The sequence below is a fragment of the Pristiophorus japonicus genome, chromosome 1, assembly GCF_044704955.1.
Source record: "Pristiophorus japonicus isolate sPriJap1 chromosome 1, sPriJap1.hap1, whole genome shotgun sequence".
Taxonomy (NCBI): Eukaryota; Metazoa; Chordata; class Chondrichthyes; family Pristiophoridae; genus Pristiophorus; species Pristiophorus japonicus.
In genome coordinates this window covers 169,868,865-169,893,405 of record NC_091977.1, presented here as the reverse complement: position 1 = coordinate 169,893,405, position 24,541 = coordinate 169,868,865, and the positions used below count along the sequence as shown (strand labels likewise).

At 45.7% G+C, this 24,541-nt stretch overlaps 1 protein-coding gene across 5 annotated transcripts in view; it reads right to left on the bottom strand.

The window, feature by feature from the left end:
* mctp1a (multiple C2 domains, transmembrane 1a) overlaps positions 1–24,541 on the bottom strand; it is a 979,537-nt gene that overhangs the window by 580,289 nt on the left and 374,707 nt on the right. For all 5 annotated transcript variants that reach the window (XM_070884895.1, XM_070884861.1, XM_070884869.1 and 2 more), the window contains one exon: positions 4,705–4,784. In XM_070884895.1, coding sequence (XP_070740996.1) covers positions 4,705–4,784 — 80 coding nt within the window. The remainder of the gene's footprint in view (positions 1–4,704; positions 4,785–24,541) is intronic.

Genomic DNA, 24,541 nt, shown 5'->3' with positions numbered 1-24,541 from the left:
AGAAAAAGTTCAGAGGAGAAGTGAAAAAGAAAATAAGAACACCAAAGAGAGGGTATGAGAGTAGAAGGGCAGCTAACATAAAAGTCTTCTATAGGCATATAAATAGTAAACGGGTAATAAGTGGAGGGGTGGGGCCGATTAGGGACCAAAAAAGAGAGCTATGCATAGAGGCAGAGGGTATGGCTGAGGTACTAAATGAGTACTTTGCACCTGTCTTCACCAAGGAAGAGGATGCTGCTATAGGCATAGTAAAGGAGAAGGTAGAGGAGATACTGGATGGGATAAAAATTGATAAAGAGGAGGTATTAGAAAGGCTGTCTGTACTTAAAATAGAGAAGTCACCAGGACTGGATGGAATGCATCCTAGGACACCGAGGGAAGTGAAGGAAGAAATCGCAGAGGTACTGGCCATAATCTTCCAATCCTCTTTAGAAATGGGTGTGATGCCAGAAGACTGGAGAAATGCTAATATTACACCCTTGTTCAAAAAAGGGTGTAAAGATAAACCCAGTAACTATAGGCCGGCCAGTTTAACATCAGTAGTGAGGAAGCTTTTAGAAACAATAATCAGGGTCAAAATTAACAGTCACTTGGACAAGTGTGGATTAATTAAGGAAAGCTAGCACGGATTTGTTAAAGAGAAATCATGTTTAATCAATTTGAGCGAGTTTTTTGATGAGGTAACCGAGAGAGTTGATGAGGACAATGTGGTTGACATGCTGTACATGGATTTCCAAAAAATATTTACGAGAATGATTCCAGTGATGAAGGACTTCAGTTACATGGATAAACTGGAGAAGTTGGGGTTGTTCTCCTGAGAGCAGAGAAGATTGAGAGGAGATTTGATAGAGGTGTTCGAAATCATGAGGGGTCTGGACAGAGTAGATCAAGAGAAACTGTTCCCATTGGCGGAAGGGTCAAAAACCAGAGGACACAGAATTAAGATGATTGGCAAAAGAACCAAATGCGTCATAAGAAAAAACTTTTTTACACAGTAAGTGGTTAGGATTTGGAATGCACTGCCTTAAAGGGTGGTGGAGGCAGATTCAATCATGGCTTTCAAAAGGGAGTGGGATAAGTACCTGAAAGAAAAAAAATTGCAGGGCTACGGGCAAAGTGCAGCGAAGTGGGACTAGCTGAGGTACTCTTGCAAAGAGTCGGCACGGGCTCGACGGGCAAATGGCTTCTTCCATGCTGCAAACATTCTATGATTCTATGCTGAATATGCACTGGGGGAGAGCCCGGTAGCCTGGCTGCAGTCATGATGCCTTAATTCTGCAGTCCACCAACCCATCTGCATTTGAGCCACCACACAAACCAGAGAGTGGCTACTGGGTGACAAGGGCTATCTTTTAACACCATGACTCATGATTCCAGTGCGTAACCCACACACACATGGCCAGCATTCGTACATCAAAAGCTTTGCTGCCACACAAATTATGATAGAGCAGACCATTGGCATACTGAAGCAATGCTTCCACTGCCTGAACCGCTCTGGAGGAGCTGTGCAGAACAGGTGTCGAGATTCGTGTTATCTGCTGGAAGCTGCACAACTTTGCCATCTTGAGGGCACAGCCCTTGCAACTAGTCATGCGGCGACCAGCTGGGGTACAGGAGCATGAGGAGGAGGAACAGGAGGAGGAGGAAGAGGAGGCAGAGGAGGAGGAAGAGTAGGAGGAGGAAGAGGAAGGGAAGAGACAACATAGCTAGCTAGGCTGTCCAAGACCGACTCATCTGACTGCGATACCAGTATACGCAACCCCAATTGCAAATTTACCAACAGTCCCACCCTTACCTTCTCTCTGTTGCTGACCATCACAGCGTCCATTTGGCCACAATGCAAAAATAAAAGCCAACACAAAATAAACACTTCAAACCAAATTTAGGAATTAAATCATGCCAGATTGCATATAAACGTAAACCAATCACTTCCCTTCGTGCCTCTCTTCCATGTCCCCTTGCCTGCCCTTGTACTCCTATCTCAGTGGCTCCAGCATGGCTGGTGGAAGGCTGCCGATTTTCAGTGGGGGAGATTGTAGATGGCCTAGCAAGATGACCTTGAACAGCTCTGGGCCTAGAAGGCCCGACTGTAGATTGCACCAACTCAGCATCGGCGGCAGTAGACTGGGCTGGCTGGCTGATAGGTAACAGCAAGGGCACTGGCAGAGTGGCAATGGTGGAAGTACGAATGCTGTTATCCTGAGAGAGGATAGCAGGTTCATGCTCCATAGGGCTGCTGCCACTCCCCCGGAATGGCACCTTAGCAATCCTAGTAATCTATTGGAGGACAGAATGCTGGACTGCTGTGGCACCCTGAAAGCGCCTTTGAAGACTGGTAAACGCTGCCATGATGGCAACAGTCTGACCTTGCATGACAAGTCTGAACTCCACTGCAGCACCCAGACGTTGGGTGGCTTCTGCTTGTGCTGCAATGGAAGCTGAGACATTGGCCATCAGATGTTGTATCATGATTGGGTCCACCATGTGGTGGCTAATGGAGTTGGCCACCACTTCTGCGCTGGAAAGGATGGGTCCAAGTTCTGCACAAAGCCCTCTGTCAAGTTGGTGCTCGACTTCTCCATGCAGGTTTTCTGGCAGGCTTCCCAATGCACCAAGCATTTCATTGTGCACACCCATCAGCCTTCTTCTGTAGCCTGCCCCATCGAAGTGCACATCTGAGTCATCTGCAGCGGACTTCCTGTGTGACATCGCCCTCTGGGGAGCTGGCACCTGTGCTACCCTTATCCCCTGTCATGGCTGTAGGCCACTCGTGCCCAGTGACTCACCACATGCAGATCCTGCCTCTAAGCTAGCCTCTCAAGTAGGCGCAGTGTCAGTGACTGAGCTGGTGGCTGCGAGTGTGAAATTGAGCAACGGTGCTCTGTCTTCAGCATCACTGCCATGTTCCTCTTCTGGTTCCTGCTCCTCCACCACTGCCTGGCCAGGTTGCAGTTCTCGGGTATCTGAAAGGAGAAAGGCACAAGGGTAGGATTGCGGTGCAAGGAGGGGGGAAAGCAAGAAGTGCATGAATACACCATGTTCAGCTTGTAAATCAGAAGAGATTGTGGGATGAGGGGTAGTAGGATGTGAGAAGAAGCATTACGTATGAGGATAGCGTCATCTTCGATGGTTTCAGTCCTGCCACTGCCATGGGCTCAGCGATGGTAGCTCCGATGATGCCGAGCACAGTCTCCTCCATCGTGGTAAGGTTATGCAGCCCTGTTTGTCCCCCGTCAGTTAACATCTGCAGCTGTCGGCTATGGGCCAACTTGTCCTGCAAGAGAGAGGAAAGTGTGTCAGTGACTGTGGTGCAATGTGTTTGGGTGATGTGCCTGTCATGGTTGAATAGCTGACTGTGTGTGCAAGCTGTGAGATGTGGGTGTGAGGCTTGCAGCAGTGGTAAGTGTGTGAGAGTGAGGTGAAGCTATGATTGTGAGATATGAGTCCTCTTTGACAGAGATTGTTGGTAGGTGACTGATGGGGGTGTGGTGCATTGAGCAGCGTGTGAGGCTAGTGGTGTAGTTGGTGGGATAGGGCATCTGAAGATGAATTCACTGACCTTGACCACTCACGTGAGATCATTCAACTTTTTGCAGCACTACCTCCAGGTCCTCGGGCTTGACTTCTGGCATTGACCGCCATAGCTTCCTGCTCCCACTGCCTTTGCAGAGTTTGTCTGGAGACCCTCCTGGCCCCCTGTGGATAGAAGACCTCTCTCCTCCTGTTCACCTCCTCCACCAAGACCTCCAGTGCAGCATCTGAGACATTTGGAGCACACTCTCTCCCCTGTTGCACCATTAGTCAGTGTTCTTTACCCCAGCCACTTCCAGCACCTGCTCCAAACTTTAAGTAGTGCAGTCTAGCTTTAAGTGGTGCTAGCCTTGCACGAACTTTGGGCTCCTGCTGAGGCGCTTAGCCACTCAATAGTGCGTGTAGCGCTGCCTCAACACTGCATTCATTTAAATTAGCAGGCAGCACAAAGTTTTCATTGCTATCCCCATGGCCTTTTTTGGGGCTATCGAATTTTGCTACCTAAAAGTCTAAAGTGGATTTAATTTTGATATTGCAGGTTTTATTGCAAAGACTAAAAGTTGACTCAAATTGTGACCATTACAGATGCTGTGGTACTGCTCTGTTTAAAAAAAATAGCAGCAATTAGTTATTTGTCTCTGGTTATCCAGGTAGTTTGAGGAGGGGATACATTAATATGTTCTCTGCCACTCCATGATCTCATGTGCTTCAGTGTTCTCTGGAGGTCTACTTTGGGGAGGGAGAAACAACCATTGATGGTCTCCTGTGAAGCGCCTCAGGACGTTTTACTATGTTAAAGGCGCTATATAAATTCAAGTTGTTGTTGTTGTCTTCCAGGGACTGTTCTCCATTGTTCTGGTGGAAAAAGTAGCTGATTTCCAGGGGAAAATATTCAATTAGTGAGTAGAGATTTAATTCCCTGAAATCTTAGGTCAGCTGGCACACCAACCTGGATTATATTGATTTGGTTTCAACTTCTCAAATACCAAAACTTTCTGCTTCTGAGTCCAAGATTCCCCAAAATCAAATATTAAACCCTTGCAGAGAATGATCTGCTTGAATGAACTATATCCATTTCAGTTTTCCCCCCCATTGAGAATGCTGATTACACACTTGAACAGATTACTACAAAAGTAAAATGATGATGGGAAAATTAACTATAATATCTGTTACCTCTTTAATTCCAATTTAGTTAGATCCAGATAGGTTGAACCCATGAAGTCATCTTGAAACCCAAAGTCATAATCAAACACCTAGAGGAAAGAACACGGAGTTAAAATCTAATGTACAAATGAACAACTTAGCTATTAGAAAAATAATATCCTACAGCCTGGAGTTTCCGTTCGATTGCGCTGGTATTTTCAGTGCAATTCACCTGATATCGACGTAACTGGCGCAAAAGATCACGTAATTTTAAATGCAATTTGCGTTTCCGTAATCTTTTGCGCAAGTTTTAAAAATATCGCGCTCGAATTAGGCTTACACTCCCAGGGTGAATTAACCACCATTGGAAGTTTCCGCTAATTGCACTCATTTGCAGACCTTTGAGGAGGCTCCAAAAATTAAGCTGGATCTTTTGGTTGCAAGAACACTAACTGTTACATTTTGAATGATTTCTTTTTTAATTTACTACGGAACTGACTACTGTACCCCAATCTAGCTAGAAAATAGTTTTGTATATTTTTTTTAAGTCAGTTTCAGTAATTTAGAATCGGGTTACTCACAGGTGGTGGATTTACACTGATTTTAAATGCTTATTTTTTGTGATAAACCTATTTCACCTGTATTAATCAAACTTTAACAAGTTACCACTTAAATATATCAAGGAATATTTTTAAATCACATTTTTTTTTAAATTACATTTTGAAACATTGCCTAATTGTACTGATTCACGGCAGATTTTGCCTTCAGTAATATGCAAATGAAATCGCCGAATACGCTCAACGTGGAAACTCTATCGCCTGCTTAATTGTACCATTCATCAAAATTCTTATAAAAAATCTTATTTTCAGGTTTTGTGTAATATTTTACAAGAAAAATACAAATGTGAAGTAAATATATTCATATTTTACAGCACTAACTATCACAGTGACAAACCATATCACACTAAATAATGTCTATAGGACAGAAGTGAAACATGAAGAAGGAAAGATTCATGATACTGCCTACAAATCAAATCAAACACATGAGGCACATATGAGTGAGGACATTTCCAGGCAGAGGAACTAATCTCCTAATTTTGAGGTATCAACTCAAACCAGGCTGCACCATATCCAATAACTACAATTCCATAAATTTGGGAATTTTTCGCTGCTCCAGCTGGAGAGAATCCTGTACGCAAATTCTGGGTATAAATGCTTTGGATAATAAGCCAATCCGAGAGGCTCTTGAGCTGTCTCATTGTCCAAACCATTTGTAAGCAGAATCTGCATATTGGAAGCTTCATCACTGTGCAGGGTGCAGAAGCAGGCCCAACATTCTGCTCAGTGCAAAGTCATTCTTTTTAATCAGATGACATTCATCTGGAAACTCACAAGAAAACTAGGGCTTGGATACTGCTTGCTGGCATTTCTCATATCCCAAGAGCAAATCAAAGTATATATAAACTTGAAAAACCGAAACATTTTAGAATTAAAGTTGGTAATTGTAATGTATCACGGGGAGAAACTGACTTAGTTTGCGCCTCCCATTAGCACTTGTGGTGGGCGATAATGGGGCGCTAAGGGGTTACCGACTAGGTGCGGCGAAATCATCGATGCCCGCGAACTTTCCTGGCGATCTGGTGCTGGCGCTAACACTTACCGCCTCGATCTCTTGTGCCCCGGGGATCATGACATCATCTGGTGCGCAGCAGACCATTACTGCCCCGGATTAATATTCGATTCTGTCCCCAGCAGCATCGCGGGCACCAACAAAGCAGCTGCAGGAGGCGTTGTCACCTCGGCTGGCCGTTTGGGAAGCGCTAATTAAAGGCAGTGGTGGTCTGCCTACTTCCACCCTAACATCGCCTGTCTCTGCCCCTGTAACAGCTTATCTGCGGCTCAATCCATGCTTTTGTTACCTCCTAATTGATTATTCCAATGCTCTCCTGGTCAGCCTCCCAGCTTCCACCCTCCATAAACTTGAGCTCATCCAAACCTCTGCTGTCTGTATCCTAACTCACACCATTCACCCATCACCCCAGTGATCTCTGACCTTTATTGTCTCCAGGTCTAACAACAACTCGATTTAAAAAATCTCATCCTTGTGTTCCAATCCGTCCAAAGCTTTGCCGTTTCCTATCTCTGTAACCTTCTCCAGCCCTATAACTCTCCAAGAACTCTGCTTTCCTCCAACTCTGGCCTCTTGTACATCCCCCATTCCCTTCGGCCCACCATCAGCCATCTAGGCCTTCAGCTCTGAAATACCCTTCCTAAACCTCTCCGCCTAAGACTAATGGGTCAGTATTGTGTCCATCTGCTTTGATCCACAATATGGGCCTCACATTCACCTAACTACAATCTACTGGTACCTCCCCAGCGTCCAGTGCCTCCTTGCTAATAATTGGCAATGATTGTCGCACAAATCCCTTCCGCCATGGGAGACGGTGTTGGCAAGATCCCTAATTAAATATTTTGTTCAAAGTTACTGATGAGGATCTCACTGTACTGAGAGTACACCTCCCACAACTCCCCATCTGTAATTAATTAAAATTTTATTTAGAAGTACACCACACAGAGTTGGTCCACAGGTTCTTAATAACATACAAAACCATCAGGCCCATAAATGAAGCCGACAGTTACTCACCAGCTACAGTTGAGGGTGTAACTGATTTGGAATTCTCAGGGAGCTCCCGCTGCCCAACAGTCAGAAATTTAAATTAAAGTGAATTCTAAAGCTTATGACATCTTAATCAGAGCACTCTTGGTGGCCTAATTGATGATTGGCCAGTTCTCTGTCCATCATTGCGTCTTCAGCCAATGCCAGTGTGTTTAGTCTCTCATTGGTTGTACAAAAGATGTCATTTGACCAGGAATTAACTGGTCTGTGTTAGGCACCCTGGTGAGATGTGTGTTAAGGGTTAACAGTCGAAGTTCTTTGTATTTTAAAGTAAACAGCTTTCCAGGCTTTCCAAGATAAATAGGATGACTTTGAAGTGTTTGATGTGAGGAGAAAGCATGGCTTGTCTTCTGATATGTAACGTGGTGTGTAAGGAAATAAGTGAAAGTTATAAAATGTAACTCATAGAATCATAGAAATTTACAGCACGGAAGGAAGCCATTCCGTCCCATCGCGTCCGTGCCAGCCGACCAAGAGCTATCCAGCCTAATCCCACTTTCTAGCTCTTGGTCCATAGCCCTGTTGGTTACAGCACTTTAAGTGCACATCCAAGTAAATGTGGTGAGGGTTTCTGCCTCTACATGTGTAGCGCCCCAAATCCGGAACCGTCGGGACTGAGGCCGTTCCAGATTCTGCGTTTTTCCAGATTTTGGAACGCCTTTCTGACATCACGAATCCAGAAACACCTGAGCCCAAGTTTGGGTATTTCCGGATTTTGGAACGTCAGAAAGGGCGGGGCGGGGGGGGGGGCGCTGGAGGAGGGGGCGGGTATGCTTGCCGAGGAGCAGTTCGGGCTGCTGAGGATGAGGTTGTCGGCCGGTCCCCGCCGCCGAAGAGGAGCTGGTCGGGCGGCCCCGTCATGGAGAAGGTGTTTGGGTGGGCTGGCGAGGAGGCCCCGAGGTAAGGGAGGCAAGGTGAGGCCCGAGGTGTGGTGAGGCAAGGCCCAAGGTCGGGTGGCGGCAAGACGAGGGGCGGCGAGGTGAGGGGCGGTGAGGCGAGGCCCTTGGTCGGGCAGCGGCAGGATCTTGAAGTTGGCAGGGTCGGCGGGTCCGGATTTCGGAACATTTTACGGATTCCGGACGACCCTGCCACCAATCGGTCTGGAGTCTGGATTCCAGAACATTCCGTATTCCGGAACGCCGGATTTTGGATGCTGCATCTGTACCACCCTTTCAGGAAGTGAGTTCTAGATCCTCAGCATCCTCTGGGTGAAGTCATTTCCACTTATATCTCCTCTAAACTGCCCCCCAATTACTTTAAGTCTATGCCCCCTGGTTGTTGACCCCTCTGCCATGGGAAACAGGTCCTTCCTATCCATTCTATCCACGCCCCTCATAATTTTATACACCTCAATAAGGTCTCCCCTCAGCCTCCTCTGTTCCAAAGAAAACACACTCAGCATCTCCAATCTTTCCTCATAGCCAAAATTCTCCAGTCCTTTCTCTGCACCCTTTCCAGTGCAATTACATCTTTCCTGTAATGTGGTGACCAGAACTGCACACAGTACTCCAGCTGCAGCCTAACCAGTGTTTTATACAGTGTTGTGGAAGAATTATCTCTTAGTTTATAATACTCTTGTTTTTGGTACTGTACCATGTAAACGTTCAAGCAACAAATTGCCTGCTTAAAACAAAAGACACATTTAGAACCCAATGTTTGTTGACCCTGAGTCATGGAGATAGGGGAAGTAAGACAACGGGCAGTTGGGAAGGCAACAGATGTATATCGCTTGTACTAATAACAGGAAGATAGTTCCTTGTTTTTCTGCTGATGCGAGGAAAATAACCCCACTTGTCTGTGCGTATGCTAGTTAACCTTTGACTTACCACAATGTAAAGATAGATTGTCATAGCATTACCATATAGGGTAAGACATTACAAAAATGTTAGATAATTGGACAATGGTGTAAGGGGCGGGACCGCCCCCAAAGGTATAATTGTAACTTGGAAAACTTCGCTCGGAGAGAAGGTGTGGCGAAGCTGCGGAGTTTCCCCACATCTCCCAGAGCGCTCTGTACGAATAAACTGTGATGTTTTCCTTCACCGTACTCGGACTTGGTGTGGAATTTATTTCCCTTACATACAGTTCAAGCATAACGTCCTTGTTCTTGTATTCAATGCCTCGACTAATAAATGCAAGTATTCCATATGCCTTCTTAACTACCTTATCTACCTGGCTTGCTACCTTCAGGGATCTGTGGACCTGCACTCCAAGGTCCCTTTGTTCCTCTACACTTTTCAGTGTCATATCATTTAATGTGTATTCCCTTTCCTTGTTAGACCTCCCCAAATGCATTACCTCACACTTCTCCGATTTGAATTCCATTAGCCACTGTTCTGCCCACTTGACCAGTACATTGATATCTTCCTGCAGTCCGCAGATTTCATCTTCATTATCAACCACACAGCTTATTTTAGTGACATCTGCAAACTTCTTAATCATACCCGCAACATTCAAGTCCAAGTCATTGATATATACCACTAAAAGCAAGGGACCCAGCACTGAGCCCTGCGGGACCCCATTGGATACAGCCTTCCAATCACAAAAACACCCATCAACCATTACCCATTACAATCTTATCTATGACATTTTTTTTTGATGTAGTCAAAATATGGTGTATAAAGGATCATGATTTTCAACAGTATCCCAGAGGGCTTGAAAAATAGAATATTTAACCAAAAAGCCACTCTCTGTATACAGTTAGGATTGATCACCTTTACTGTGTATCAACAAAGTCTGTTCCGTTTACTCCACTACAAAGTCTCGTGCTTACTTGAAATGTGTTGTTATGAACCAGAGGAGAAAGCAGGTTGGCAGCTGAAGATCTCAATATTCATAATACATTTCCAGTTCTGCTGTAGGAGGATAACTTGGATTGTAGTCTTACACAATGACAGTGCTTAAGAGGTTGTTTCCAATGGCAGAAGGATCGGTAACCAGAGGTCACAGATTTAAGTAATGGCAAAAGAACCAAAGGCGAGATGCAGTGAACTGTTTTTACACAGTGAGTTATTGTGATCTGGACAGCACTGCCTGAACGGGTGGAGTAAGCAGATTCAATAATAACTTTCAAAAGGGTGTTGGATAAATAGTTGAAGGGAAAACAATTGCAGGGCTATGGGGAAAGAGCAGGGGAGCGGACTAATTGGATAGTTCTTTCACAGGCACGATGGCATAATGGCCTCCTTTTGTGCTGTATCATTCTATGATTCTATAACTATAACAACAACAACTTGTATTTAAATAGAGCCTTTAACATAGTAAAACATTCCAAGGCGCTTCACAGGAGCGTTATAAAACAAAATCTGACACCGAACCACATAAGAACATAAGAACATAAGAAATAAGAGCAGGAGTAGGCCATTTGGCCTCTCGAGCCTGCTCCGCCATTTAATAAGATCATGGCTGATTTGATCTTTGCCTCAACTTCATTTCCCTGCCCGCTCCCCATAGCCCTTGACTCCGTTATCGTTTAAAAATCTGTCTATTTCCATCTTAAATATATTCAATGACCCAGCCTCCACAGCTTTCTGTTCCAAAGATTCACGACCCTCTGAGAGAAGAAATTCCTCCTCATCTGCGTTTTAAATGGGTGACTCCTTATTCTGAAACTATGCCCCCTAGTTCTAGATTCCTCCACGAGGGGAAACATTCTCTCTGCATCTACCCTGTCATAATCTTATACGTTTCAATAAGATACCTAAACTCCAATGAGTATAGGCCCAACCTGCTCAACCTTTCGTCATAAGACTACCCCTTCATCTCAGGAGATAAGGGCAGATGAGCAAAAGCTTGGTCAAAGTAGTAAGTTTTAAGGAAACTTCTTAAAGGAGGAAAGAGAGATAGAGAGGTGGAGAGGGTTAGGGAGGGAATTCTAGAGTTTAGGGCCTTGACAGCTGAAGGCACGGCCATCAGCTATTAAAATTGGGGTGCTAAGGAGACCAGAATTAGTGGAGCACAGATATGTTGGAGAGCTGTGGGGCTGGAGGAGATTACAGAGATAGGGAGGCATGAGGTCATGGAGGGATTTGAAAAAAAAGGAATAGAATTTTTAAATTGAGACGTTGCTTAATCGGGAGCTAATGTAGGTCAGTGAGCACAGGGGTGTTGGATGAACAGGATTCGGCGCAAGTTAGGACACGAGCAGCATAACTTAGGATGACCTCAAGTTTACAGAAGGTAGAACGTTGGAGGCTGGCCAGGAGTGTGATGAAATAGTAAAGTCTAGAGGTAACAAAGGCATGGATAAGGGTTTCAGCAGCAGATGAGCTGAGGCAGGTCTAGAGTCAGACGATGTTAAGGAGGTGGAAAAAGGCAGTCTTAATGATGGTGCGGATATGTGGTCAGAAGCTCATCTCGGGGTCAAATATGACACCAAGGTTGTGAACAGTCAGGTTCAGCCTCAGACAGCTGTCAGTGAGATTGGTGGAGTCGGTGGCTAGGGAACGGAGTTTGTGGTGACAATGGCTTTGGTCTTCTCAATATTTAGTTGGATGAAATTTCTGCTCATCCAGCACTGGACGTCAGACAAGTAGTCTGACAATTTAGAGATAGTTTTGGGGGTTTTGGGTGGTGAAGTAGAGCTGGGTGTCATCAGCGTACATGTGGTTTCGAATGATGTCGCCGAAGGGCAGCATGTAGATGAAAAATAGGAGGAGGCCAAGGATAGATCCTTGGGGGACACCAGAGGTAACGATGCCGGAGTGGGAAGAGAAGCCATTGCAGGTGATTTGTTGGCTATGATAAGAAAGATAAGAATGGAACCAGGCGGGTGAAGGATGGTGTCATCAATCGTGTCAAAGACTGCAGACGGGTCAAGAAGGACAACAACAACAACAACTTGTATTTATATAGCGCCTGTAATGTAGTGAAACATCCCAAGGCGCTTCACAGGAGTACGAGATAAAACAATTTGACACCGAGCTGCATAATCATAGAATCATAGAAGTTTACAGCACGGAAGGAGGCCATTTCGGCCCATCATGTCCGTGCCGTAGAAATTAGCGCAGGAGGTAGGTTTTAAGGAGCGTCTTGAAGGAAAAAAGAGGTGGAGAGTCAAAGAGGTTTAGGCAGGGAGTTCCAGCGCTTGGGGCCTAGGCAACAGAAGGCACGGCCCCCAATGATTGAACGATTATAATCAGGGATGCTCAAGAGGGCAGAATTAGAGAAGCGTAGACATCTCGGGGGGGAGGGGGGGGGGGGTTGTGAGGCTGGAGAAGATTACAGAAATAGGGAGGGGCGAGGCCATGGGGGGATTTGAAAATAAGGATGAGAATTTTGAAATCGAGGCGTTGCTCAACCGGAAGCCAATGTAGATCAGCGAGCAGAGGGGTGATGGGTGAGTGGGACTTGGTGGGAGTTAGTACACAGGCGGCCGAGTTTCGAATGACCTCTAGTTTATGTAGGGTAGAATGTGGATTGGAATAGTCAAGTCTAGAGGTAACAAAGGCATAGATGGGGGTTTCAGCAGCAGATGAGCTGAGGCAAGGGCGGAGACGGGTGATAGGCGGTCTTAGTTATGCTGTGGATATGTGGTCAAAAGCTCATTTCAGGGTCAAATATGACACCAAGGTTGCAAACAGCCTGGTTCAACCTCAGACAGAAGTTGGGGAGAGGGATGGAGTCAGTGGCTAGGGAACGGAGTTTGTGGCAGGGACCGAAAACAATGGCTTTGGTCTTCTCAATATTGAATTAGAAAATTTCTGCTCATCCAGAAATGGATGTTGGACATACAGTCTGACAATTTAGAGACTGTGGAGGGGTCGAGAGAAGTGGTATTGAGGTAGAGCTGGGTGTCATCAGCGTACATGTGGAAACTGAAGCTGTGTTTTCAGATGATGTCGCCAAAGGGCAACATGTAGATGATAAATAGGAGGGGACCAAGGATAGATCCTTTGGGGACACCAGAGATAACGATGCGGGAGTGGGAAGAGAAGCCATTGCAGGTGATTCTCTGGCTATGGTTCGATAGGTAAGAATGGAACCAGGCGAGTGTAGTTCCACCCAACTGGACATCGGTGGAGAGGCGTTGGAGAAGGAGTGAGTGGTCAACCGTGTCAAAGGCTGCAGATAAGTAAAGGAGGACGAGGAGGGATAGTTTGCCTTTGTCACAGTAACAAAGGATGTTATTTGTGACTTTGATGAGAGCCGCTTCAATATTATGGCAGGCGCGGAATTCGGATTGGAGGGATTCAAACATGGAATTGTGGGAAAGATGGGCACAGAGTTGGGAGGCGACAACACATTCAAGGACTTTGGAGAGGATAAGGAGGTGGAGATGGGGCGGTAGTTTGCAAGGACGGAGGGGTTAAAGGTTGTTTTTTTGAGGAGAGGGTTGATGATGACAGATTTGAAGGAGAGGGGGACAGTATCAGAGGAGAGAGAACCGGCAGCAATGCCAGCTAACATGGGAGCCAGGAAGGGAAGTTGGATGGTCAGCAATTATTGGGAATAGGGTTGAGGGAGCAGGAAATGTACATAAATTGTTTGTTAAGACAGCAACACAGTTAATTCGCCTACAGATTAGGCTGGGAGTTTAATTCAAGTAATCTCATGGTGGTGAGAGAGGAAAGAAAACTGGCAGAGGGAGGAGAGAGAGAGTAACTTGTACTTTTAAGCATTTGTCCAAGGGGTTTAATTGGATTAAGATCATCTTGTATATTAAAATCCAGAATTGGCTCAAATCAAATTTAAAGGTCATTCATAACTTATAAAGTTCGAAAACTCTGGACAGATTTATATGCTTTGACATTGATAGCTAAAGATATAGCTCTTGCCAGTTAAATTACCTTCGAGTCTTTATAGATAGAATGTAATTTTCCATGACAAGCTGAAGTAAAACGATAATAAATGACATAATCAACAGGATGATTTAGGTATGACTGCAATAGAGAAGTAGCCCAATTGGACTGGATGTTCCTCAGACCACACATTGGGCTCAATTTTTCCCAGTGATTTGTGCTGTTTTTTTGGAGCAGGCTGCTTTTTCTGGCCTAACTTAAAAATTCAGTTTCCCCAATCAATTTGCACCAGCGTAACTCATTTAGTTATGTTTTTGTTAAGGTACATTTTTTTTTCATCCAAAGGGGGCGTAACTAGCCACCAACGCCAATTCTGGCCATTTAGTGAACTTTAGCCAGCTGATAGTTACTCCAATTCTGCTTTGGCCAGCGTATGTGGCCACTCGAGAAAACCCTTGCAGAGAGTTAAAGAAATCAGCGCAGGTAAGTAAATCGGAGGCCATTCGGCCTGGGCTAGGAGCGGGACGTGGAGCGGACCGGGACTGGCACTCACTCGGGGCCACAGCAGACCAGGACCGGCGCTCACTCGGGGACTGGAGAGGGTTGGCGGGGGAGGGAGCGCACTTACCGGCAAGCCCTTCGGCCTGGGCTAGGGGCGGGAAGCGGAGCGGACCGGGAAAGCACTCACTCGGGGACCGGAGAGGGTTAGAGGGGGAGGGAGCGACTATTTTATCCAGAAAGACCTGGGCATGGAGATGCCTCTGGAAATGCCATAGCTGTTTTGGAGGTAAAAGAACATGGAGTATCAGGAGGACCATGACTCAGATAACTCCTCAGTGACGGCAGAAGCACGAATCCAAACTCAACTGATCAATAAAATGTTTGCAACTGTTTAACAATCTCCCTTTGTCATCATTTAACCCCACCTTCACAAAAATTACCAGTCCTTTAATCCAGTACCTATCCTATATCATCACATCACATCGGAATTCTTTCGCCCTACATGGTCATCCAAACCTACATAACATGAATGAATAACCGAGCGTGACACAAGTCCACAGTTTTCTGTATGACTATAATTTCCATGAATAACTAAAGACAATATAGTCAACATTCTCCTTTAGTACAAGCAACTTAAAAGTGACCATAAACCATCCCATTCTTTATTCTTACTCTGGATATCTAAATGTGCCTTTCTTTCTCCTATTCTACTGCTTCTCCTAGCTGCGCCCACTTGAGACCCCGGTCCCGGTCTGGAGGCCTCTCGATTGCCAACTCGGAGCTGTACTGCGCGTGCGCGTCCATTGCAGCGATGCCAAAAACTTACGTTTTTTTTCCCGCGCATGCGCAGAAGGCCCGGCTGCGTTTTTCGGCGCAGACAGCAGGCTCCACCCCCCGATGCGACTGGCCACACTGCGCAGCTCCGGATTACAGTATAAAGATCGGGGAACATTTGGACATGTCTTTCTGGTGCATTTCTGGACCTAAAAACTTGGCGTAACTCTGGCAATACGCCAGAAAATGGGCTTGGGCAAAATTGAACCCATAATATTGATAAAGATCTGATTAAGCACTTTTATGTTGGACAATAATATATTTGAAATCGAATAAATGTCCAATAAAACTAACTCTCAAATCATCGTCTTCTGCAAATGCTGGGCTATTAAAACTATCAAAGGAGCCTGTTGGCAATGTCAGACTTCCTTTTTTGTCACTGGTAACTGTTATGTATACTAACTGGGTTTTACCTGCCACCGGAGGGCACGACTGTCGGAGTCCTAATGGTCACTGGCAGACACGTGAAATCCGTGTGTATAATGTTGGCAGCCATGCTGAAGCCTCACTTTGAGAATAAATAAACTGGAGTGAGGTCATGCCTGAACTGGCTCACCGTACTTAGTCTCATGGAGTTATTTGATACTTAACAATTAGCGACGAGTTAAAAATATGAACTTTCACGCAACCATGTCAGTTGGAATTTTGGAGCGATTCATGGAAGGGGAAGACTGGGAGGATTTCACCGATCGCCTCGACCAGTACTTCGTAGCCAACGGATTGGAAGGAACCAATAACGCAATTAAGCGCAGGGCGGTTCTCCTCACCGGTTGTGGGTCAAAAATTTATGGCCTTATCAAGAATCTACTCTCACCGACTCGACCAATGGATAAGACTTACGATGAATTGTGTACGCTGGTTCGGAACCACTTTAAACCGAAGGAAAGCATCATCATGGTGAGATATCGTTTCTATACACACAATCACTCCGAGGGCCAGGACGTGGCGGAATTTGTCACCGACCTGAGACGTCTCGCTGGGCCGTGCAACTTGGGAGCTGTGTTGGAGGAAATGCTGCGGGACTTTTTCGTGCTTGGCATTGGCCATGAGGTCATCCTCCGAAAGCTGCTGGCTGCTGAATCTCTAGACCTGAGCAGGGCCATCACAATCGCCCAGGCATGCATGTCCACGGATTAAAATTCGAAACAAATATCTTCCCAGCATCGAAACTCACCGGCAAGTACTGTGCATAAAATATCATCTGCAGGCAGAGCTGCACATGGCAGGGCCTCGTTCGTCCTCGTTCGTACGACCTATAACTGCTCAAAGTCCACCATCGGGGATGAATCAAATCTCGCCTTGTTGGCGTTGCGGGAGCTATCATTGGGCCCATCAATGCCAATTCAAGCAATACATGTACAAAGGCTGTGCAACAATGGAGCACCTTCAGCGAATGTGTCCGCAACCGAGCAAGCGTGCTGCGACACACCATGTGGCTGAGGATGATCGATCCAGCGTGGATCAAGTGGCACAGGCAACTCAACTCGAGGTACAGGACAAAGAAGTGCATGGGGTACATTCTTTTACCAAAAGTCCTCCGATAATGCTGGAAGTTAAATTAAATGGGGTTCCAGTATCCATGGAATTGAACACGGGTGCGAGTCAGTCAATAATAAGCCAGAGGGCTTTCGAAAAGCTGTGGGACACTAAGGCAAAAAGATCCAAACTGAGCCCAATCAATGTGAAGCTGCGTACCTACATCAAAGAGCTCATACCAGTCATTGGCAGCGCGGCAGTAAAGGTATTGTACGATGGAGCTGTGCATGATTTATCGTTGTGGATCGTTCCAGGCAATGGCCCAACGCTGTTCGGCAGGAGTTGGCTTGAGAAAATTAAATGGAACTGGAACAATATTAAAGCCTTATCATCAGTGGATGACGCTTTGTGTGCTCAAGTGCTGAGCAAGTTTTCCTCGTTGTTCAAACCAGGCATCGTCAACTTCACGGGAGCCAAGGTGCAGATCCACCGAGGCCCGGATGCAAGACCTGTCCATCGCAAGGCTCGGGCGGTTCCGTACATGATGAGGAAGAAGGTCGAGATCGAACTGGACAGACTTCAATGGGAAGGAATTATATCACCAGTTGAGTTCAGCGAATGGGCCAGTCCAATTTTCCTGGTATTGAAAAATGATGACACGGTCAGGATCTGCGGCGACTACAAGATAACGATCAACCGAGTCTCGATACAGGATCAGTACCCGTTACCCAAGGCTGACGACCTGTTTGCAACACTAGCGGGGGGAATTTGTTCACCAAATTGGACCTGACCTCCGTTTACATGACACAGGAGCTGGTTGAATCTTCGAAAAAACTGACGTACATAAACACGCACAAAGGACTGTTTATATACCACAGATACCCTTTCGGAATTCACTCAGCGGCAACCATATTTCAGAGAAACATGGAGAGTTTGCTGAAGTCCGTCCCGAGAACCGTCGTGTTCCAAGATGACATCCTGATCACCGGTCGCGACGCTACCGAACACCTGCACAACCTGGAAGAGATTCTACGTTGTCTGGACAGAGTGGGACTCAGGCTAAACCGCTCCAAGTGCATTTTCATGGCACCAGAAGTCGAATTCCTGGGGAGAAAGATTGCAGCAGGCGGCATCAGGTTTATGGACTCGAAGACAGAGGCCATCAAGAATGCACCCAGACCCCAGAGTGTGACCCCTAGTTTGAGCACATTGCTAGAGCCCTTGCACATGTTGCTGAGAAAGGGTAACGACTGGGTTTGGGGCAAATCTCAAGACAGAGCCTTTGAAAAGGCCAGGAACCTGCTATGTTCCAATAAATTACTGGTACACTATGGCCCATGTAAGTGGTTAGTGCTGGCCTGTGATGCCTTATCATATGGGGTCGGTTGTGTGCTCCAGCAAGCCAATGTATCAGGCAAACTCCAACCAGTTGCATATGCATCCAGAAATCTGTCTAAGGCTGAAAGAGCCTATAGTATGGTAGAGAAAGAGGCTTTAGCATGCGTATATGGGGTTAGGAAAATGCACCAATACAGATTTGGGCTTCGGTTTGAGCTTGAAACAGACCACAAGCCGCTCATTTCATTGTTTTCTGAGAGCAAAGGTATAAACACCAATGCCTTGTCCCGCATCCAAAGATGGGCACTGATAGTATCCGCTCATGATTGTGTCATCCGCCATAGACCAGGCACTGAAAACTGTGCTGATGCGCTTAGCCGGCTACCATTGCCCACAACCGAGCTGGAAATACCGCAGCCCACAGACTTGCTGCTGGTCATGGATACCTTTGAGAGCGAGGGGTCACCCGTCACGGCTCGCCAAATTAGGACCTGGACCAGCCAGGATCCTCTACTGTCAAGCGTAAAAAGGTGTGTCCTAAATGGAAATTGGTCTGCCATTCCCAGGAAATGCAGGGTGAAATTAAACCTTATTGCCGCCACAAAGATGAATTGTCTATTCAGTCTGATTGTCTGTTATGGGGTAATCGTGTTGTTATGCCAAAAAAAGGCAGTGAAACTTTTGTGCGAGATTTACACAGTACCCACCCAGGCATTGTCATGATGAATGCCATTGCCAGGTCTCACGTTTGGTGGCCCGGCATTGACTCGGACTTGGAGTCATGCGTGCATCAGTGCAACACTTGCATGCATGGTGGAATTCTGCATTAGGATGGAGAATGAAACAGTTAATTCAGAGACCATGGTCCAGAACTTAAAGAAGGCTAACTTTGAAGGTATGAGGCGTGAATTGGCTGAGATGGATTGGCGAATGATACTTAAGGGGTTGACTGTGGATGGGCAATGGCAGACATTTAGAGACCGCATGGATGAACTACAACAATTGTACATTCCTGTCTGGCATAGAAATAAAAAAGGGAAGGTGGCTCAACCGTGGCTATCAAGGGAAATCAGGGATAGTATTAAAGCCAAGGAAGTGGCATACAAATTGGCCAGAAATAGCAGCGAACCTGGGGACTGGGAGAAATTTAGAACTCAGCAGAGGAGGACAAAGGGTTTGATTAGGGCAGGGAAAATGGAGTATGAGAAGAAGCTTGCAGGGAACATTAAGACGGATTGCAAAAGTTTCTATAGATATGTAAAGAGAAAAAGGTTAGTAAAGACAAATGTAGGTCCCCTGCAGTCAGAATCAGGGGAAGTCATAACGGGGAACAAAGAAATGGCGGACCAATTGAACAAGTACTTTGGTTCGGTATTCACGAAGGAGGACACGAACAACCTTCCGGTTATAAAAGGGGTCGGGGGGTCTAGTAAGGAGGAGGAACTGAGGGAAATCCTTATTAGCCGGGAAATTGTGTTGGGGAAATTGATGGGATTGAAGGCCGATAAATCCCCAGGGCCTGATGGACTGCATCCCAGAGTACTTAAGGAGGTGGCCTTGGAAATAGTGGATGCGTTGACAGTCATTTTCCAACATTCCATTGACTCTGGATCAGTTCCTATGGAGTGGAGGGTAGCCAATGTAACCCCACTTTTTAAAAAAGGAGGGAGAGAGAAAACAGGGAATTATAGACCGGTCAGCCTGACATCGGTAGTGGGTAAAATGATGGAATCAATTATTAAGGATGTCATAGCAGTGCATTTGGAAAGAGGTGACATGATAGGTCCAAGTCAGCATGGATTTGTGAAAGGGAAATCATGCTTGACAAATCTTCTGGAATTTTTTGAGGATGTTTCCAGTAGAGTGGATAAGGGAGAACCAGTTGATGTGGTATATTTGGACTTTCAGAAGGCGTTCGACAAGGTCCCACACAAGAGATTGATGTGCAAAGTTAGAGCACATGGGATTGGGGGTAGTGTACTGACATGGATTGAGAACTGGTTGTCAGACAGGAAGCAAAGAGTAGGAGTAAATGGGTACTTTTCAGAATGGCAGGCAGTGACTAGTGGGGTACCGCAAGGTTCTGTGCTGGGGCCCCAGCTGTTTACACTGTACATTAATGATTTAGATGACGGGATTAAATGTAGTATCTCCAAATTTGCGGATGACACTAAGTTGGGTGGCAGTGTGAGCTGCGAGGAGGATGCTGTGAGGCTGCAGAGCGACTTGGATAGGTTAGGTGAGTGGGCAAATGCATGGCAGATGAAGTATAATGTGGATAAATGTGAGGTTATCCACTTTGGTGGTAAAAACAGAGAGACAGACTATTATCTGAATGGTGACAGATTAGGAAAAGGGGAGGTGCAAAGAGACCTGGGTGTCATGGTACATCAGTCATTGAAGGTTGGCATGCAGGTGCAGCAGGCGGTTAAGAAAGCAAATGGCATGTTGGCCTTCATAGCAAGGGGATTTGAGTACAGGGGCAGGGAGGTGTTGCTACAGTTGTACAGGGCATTGGTGAGGCCACACCTGGAGTATTGTGTACAGTTTTGGTCTCCTAACCTGAGGAAGGACATTCTTGCTATTGAGGGAGTGCAGCGAAGGTTCACCAGACTGATTCCCGGGATGGCGGGACTGACCTATCAAGAAAGACTGGATCAACTGGGCTTGTATTCACTGGAGTTCAGAAGAATGAGAGGGGACCTCATAGAAACATATAAAATTCTGACGGGGTTAGACAGGTTAGATGCAGGAAGAATGTTCCCAATGTTGGGGAAGTCCAGAACCAGGGGTCACAGTCTAAGGATAAGGGGTAAGCCATTTAGGACCGAGATGCGGAGGAACTTCTTCACCCAGAGAGTGGTGAACCTGTGGAATTCTCTACCACAGAAAGTTGTTGAGGCCAATTCACTAAATATATTCAAAAAGGAGTTAGATGAGGTCCTTACTGCTAGGGGGATCAAGGGGTATGGCGAGAAAGCAGGAATGGGGTACTGAAGTTGAATGTTCAGCCATGAACTCATTGAATGGCGGTGCAGGCTAGAAGGGCCGAATGGCCTACTCCTGCACCTATTTTCTATGTTTCTATGTTTCTATGCACCTGTGGAGGCTCTGCTGAGTCTGTGATCATGGCCATCTAATCCGTGGTCAAGGATCCACACAGACTTTGCCGGCCCCTTTCTCGGCAAAATGTTTTTAATGGTAGTGGATGCTTACTCCAAATGGATTGAATGCATAATCATGTCATCCAGCACGTCCACAGCCACTATTGAAAGCCTCCGGGCCATGTTTGCCACCCATGGCCTGCCCGACGTCCTTGTCAGCGACAACGGACCGTGTTTCACCAGTTCGGAGTTCCACGAGTTTATGACCCACAATGGCATTAAGCATGTCAGGTCTGCCCCTTTCAAACCCGCGTCTAACGGTCAAGCGGAGCGGGGTGTCCAAACCATTAAGCAGAGCCTAAAACGTGTGACTCACGGCTCCCTACAGACCCGCTTGTTCCACATTCTGCTCAGTTACTGGACGAGACTCCACTCGCTCACCGGGATCCCTCCTGCTAAGCTGTTAATGAAGAGAGGCCTCAAAACCAGGCTCTCCCTTGTACACCCGGATCTCAATGATCATGTCGAAACCAGAAGGCAACGGCAGCAATGGTACCACGATCGCGCAGCCGAATCACGTGACATTGCTGTTCATGACCCTGTGTTTGTCCTGAATTATGGTCATGGTCCAAAGTCGGTTGCTGGCACGGTTTTGGCCAAGGAGGGGAACAGGGTGTTTGTAGTCAAACTGTTAAATGGCTAAATGTGCAAGAGGCACATCGACCAAACCAAACTGCGATTCACAGACAACCCAGAACAAATTGAAGATGACATCATCATTGACCAACCAACACACATTCAACCATCAGTTGACCCTTGTGTCATTCATGAAGACGAACCTACCATCCCCAACAGTCCTGTCAGACCGACTGCTCCGCAATTCAGCAATGGTCCTACTAACTCACCCAAGCTTGGGTTTGAACTGAGAAGATCAACCAGGGAGCAGAAGGCCCCGGACCGTCTCAACTTGTAAATACAACCTGTACCAAGGAGTTTAGGTGGAATGATGTTATGTATGTTAACTGGATTTTACCTGCCTTCAGAGGGCGCGACTGTCAGAGTCCTAATGGTCACTGGCAGACACGTGCAAGCCGTGTATATAATGTTGGCAGCCATGTTGAATCCTCACTTTGAGAATAAATAAACTGGAGTAAGGTCATGCCTGAACTAGCTCACCGTACTTAGCCTCGTGGAGTTATTCGATACTTAACAATAACATTCTAACGTTTTCTACATTGTAAGGTGCAGCTTGGAATGGGAAGATTGTCTATTGGTATGCTCTAAATAAATTAGATCTATCTCAAGCTGGAAAAAATGAGCCAGAATCCCTGCCAATTTTTGCTTCCATGAACCGAGGCATCTACCACTGCCAAGATTATGCTCAATTAACTCGGTGCAGGCTGGAGATTGAACCTTGGGCTCAGCTGTTCGTGGGATAAACTTGCTGAACAACCAAGTGAGCACCAAGTATTCTTAACAAGGAAGGGGGCCGATTGGAAAGGTGGGCTACCAGAAAGCGTGGGGGAGGGGTCGACCGGGAGGGTAGCAGCAATCGGGTCAGGAGTAGCGGTGGTTGGGAGGAGCGTAGGCTATCAGGGAGGCACATCTGGCTCATAATGGCCATGCGCTTCCTGTCTACCATATTGAAGGCTTAACAATCGTAAAATAGGTGCCACACGGCCGATTTTTGCCCCCTTGTGTTTTCTGTGTATTTTAATTCTCTTGCATGATGCTGAAAAAAATGCATGAAAAAAAAGGAGCATTTTTCTCTATGACATATTGGTTTCTTTCGGTATAATACAGGGTGAGTTATCAGGTTCACTCACAGAAAATGGTCCAACTTGTTTTGGTACACAAAGCTCCAGTATATAGATATTATGGACTTGCCAGCATGTGATCCCCCCACCCTGCCCCCACCCTGCCCCCGCATTCATTTCAATGGACAAGAAATTTGAGATCTGGCAAAGACACTGTTGAAAACCACTGTCCAATATCTGGTCAATATCCAAGGGAACGACGTGAATTTCAATTCAAATGCAATTATCTTGTGGCTTTGGTTTATATATATATGTTTGATTAGCAGCTCTCTTTGAGTTTAAGACACAAATGTTTACATTTCCTTTTCCCGGTGAAATTTTGAAAAGTATTTCTCAGCCTGTCTTATTCAAATTTAGTCATCCATCAGAGAGAGATAGATAGGTCAGAGATACTCTGTCGATCAGCAATGAATTGCCATGTAAAGGAAAACATGCATAAACCAATCCAATCCGGTTCAGCACAGCAGAGATGTTATGTCCTGTCTATGAGGATAGTTAAGCTATAACTACTGTTAATTTATATGTTTCTCATTGCTTCTGTTTACTTATCCATTTACTGTTTAAAAAAACATATTTGCCAGTTTATAGCCTATGCCATTATTTAATAACATTAATTCTACTGTATTCCTCAGACCACATGAGGGTACGTAATATAATCAGCAGCCAAAATACATTAACAATGGCTTTCTGTTCAATCCCTGGGCTCGTTCCTAATGATCTAGATATTGGGAAGGTAAAAGCACACTTCAGACCACACATTTACAAGGGCTCGTTTACAGGAATGGTCTGAGATGTTGATCCTGAGAAAAATATCTGGAGCTTAAATTTTCTGTGGTGTGTAATCAGGAAGTTACACCCAAAGTTACGCCCAATCATGCGTCTATTTTGTTGGTGCCTATTTACACCTATATTTTTTATCAATCTCATTAACATACATTGGAATATAAAAACAGGCATAAACAATTGGGGCCTGAGGAAACTGCTGAACTCACACCATATATTCCTTCTTAAAGTATGAAAGTTAACGTTTGAAGCATCTAACTATCATTCATGCAGATTAGGCGTAAGAAGATGCAGCCATCAAAGCTTTGCCGTTTCTAATGTGACTTATACTGGTGCCATAAAAATGCATTCAAAGAACCAGGTCTCAGAACCTGCAAGAACATTCATTGCAGATCTCAGTGATGAAAAATTTTTAAATAGCGCTCAAAAAAATCACAATAAAACACCAAATGACTCGCTCCACCTAAAATGATCGGCTTAATTTTCATCATCATCATCATAGGCAGTCCCTCGAAATGAGGATGACTTGCTTCCACGGCGAAAAGGGATGAATTCACAGGTGTTTCAATGAAGGACCTAATATTCCAGGTCCCGAACT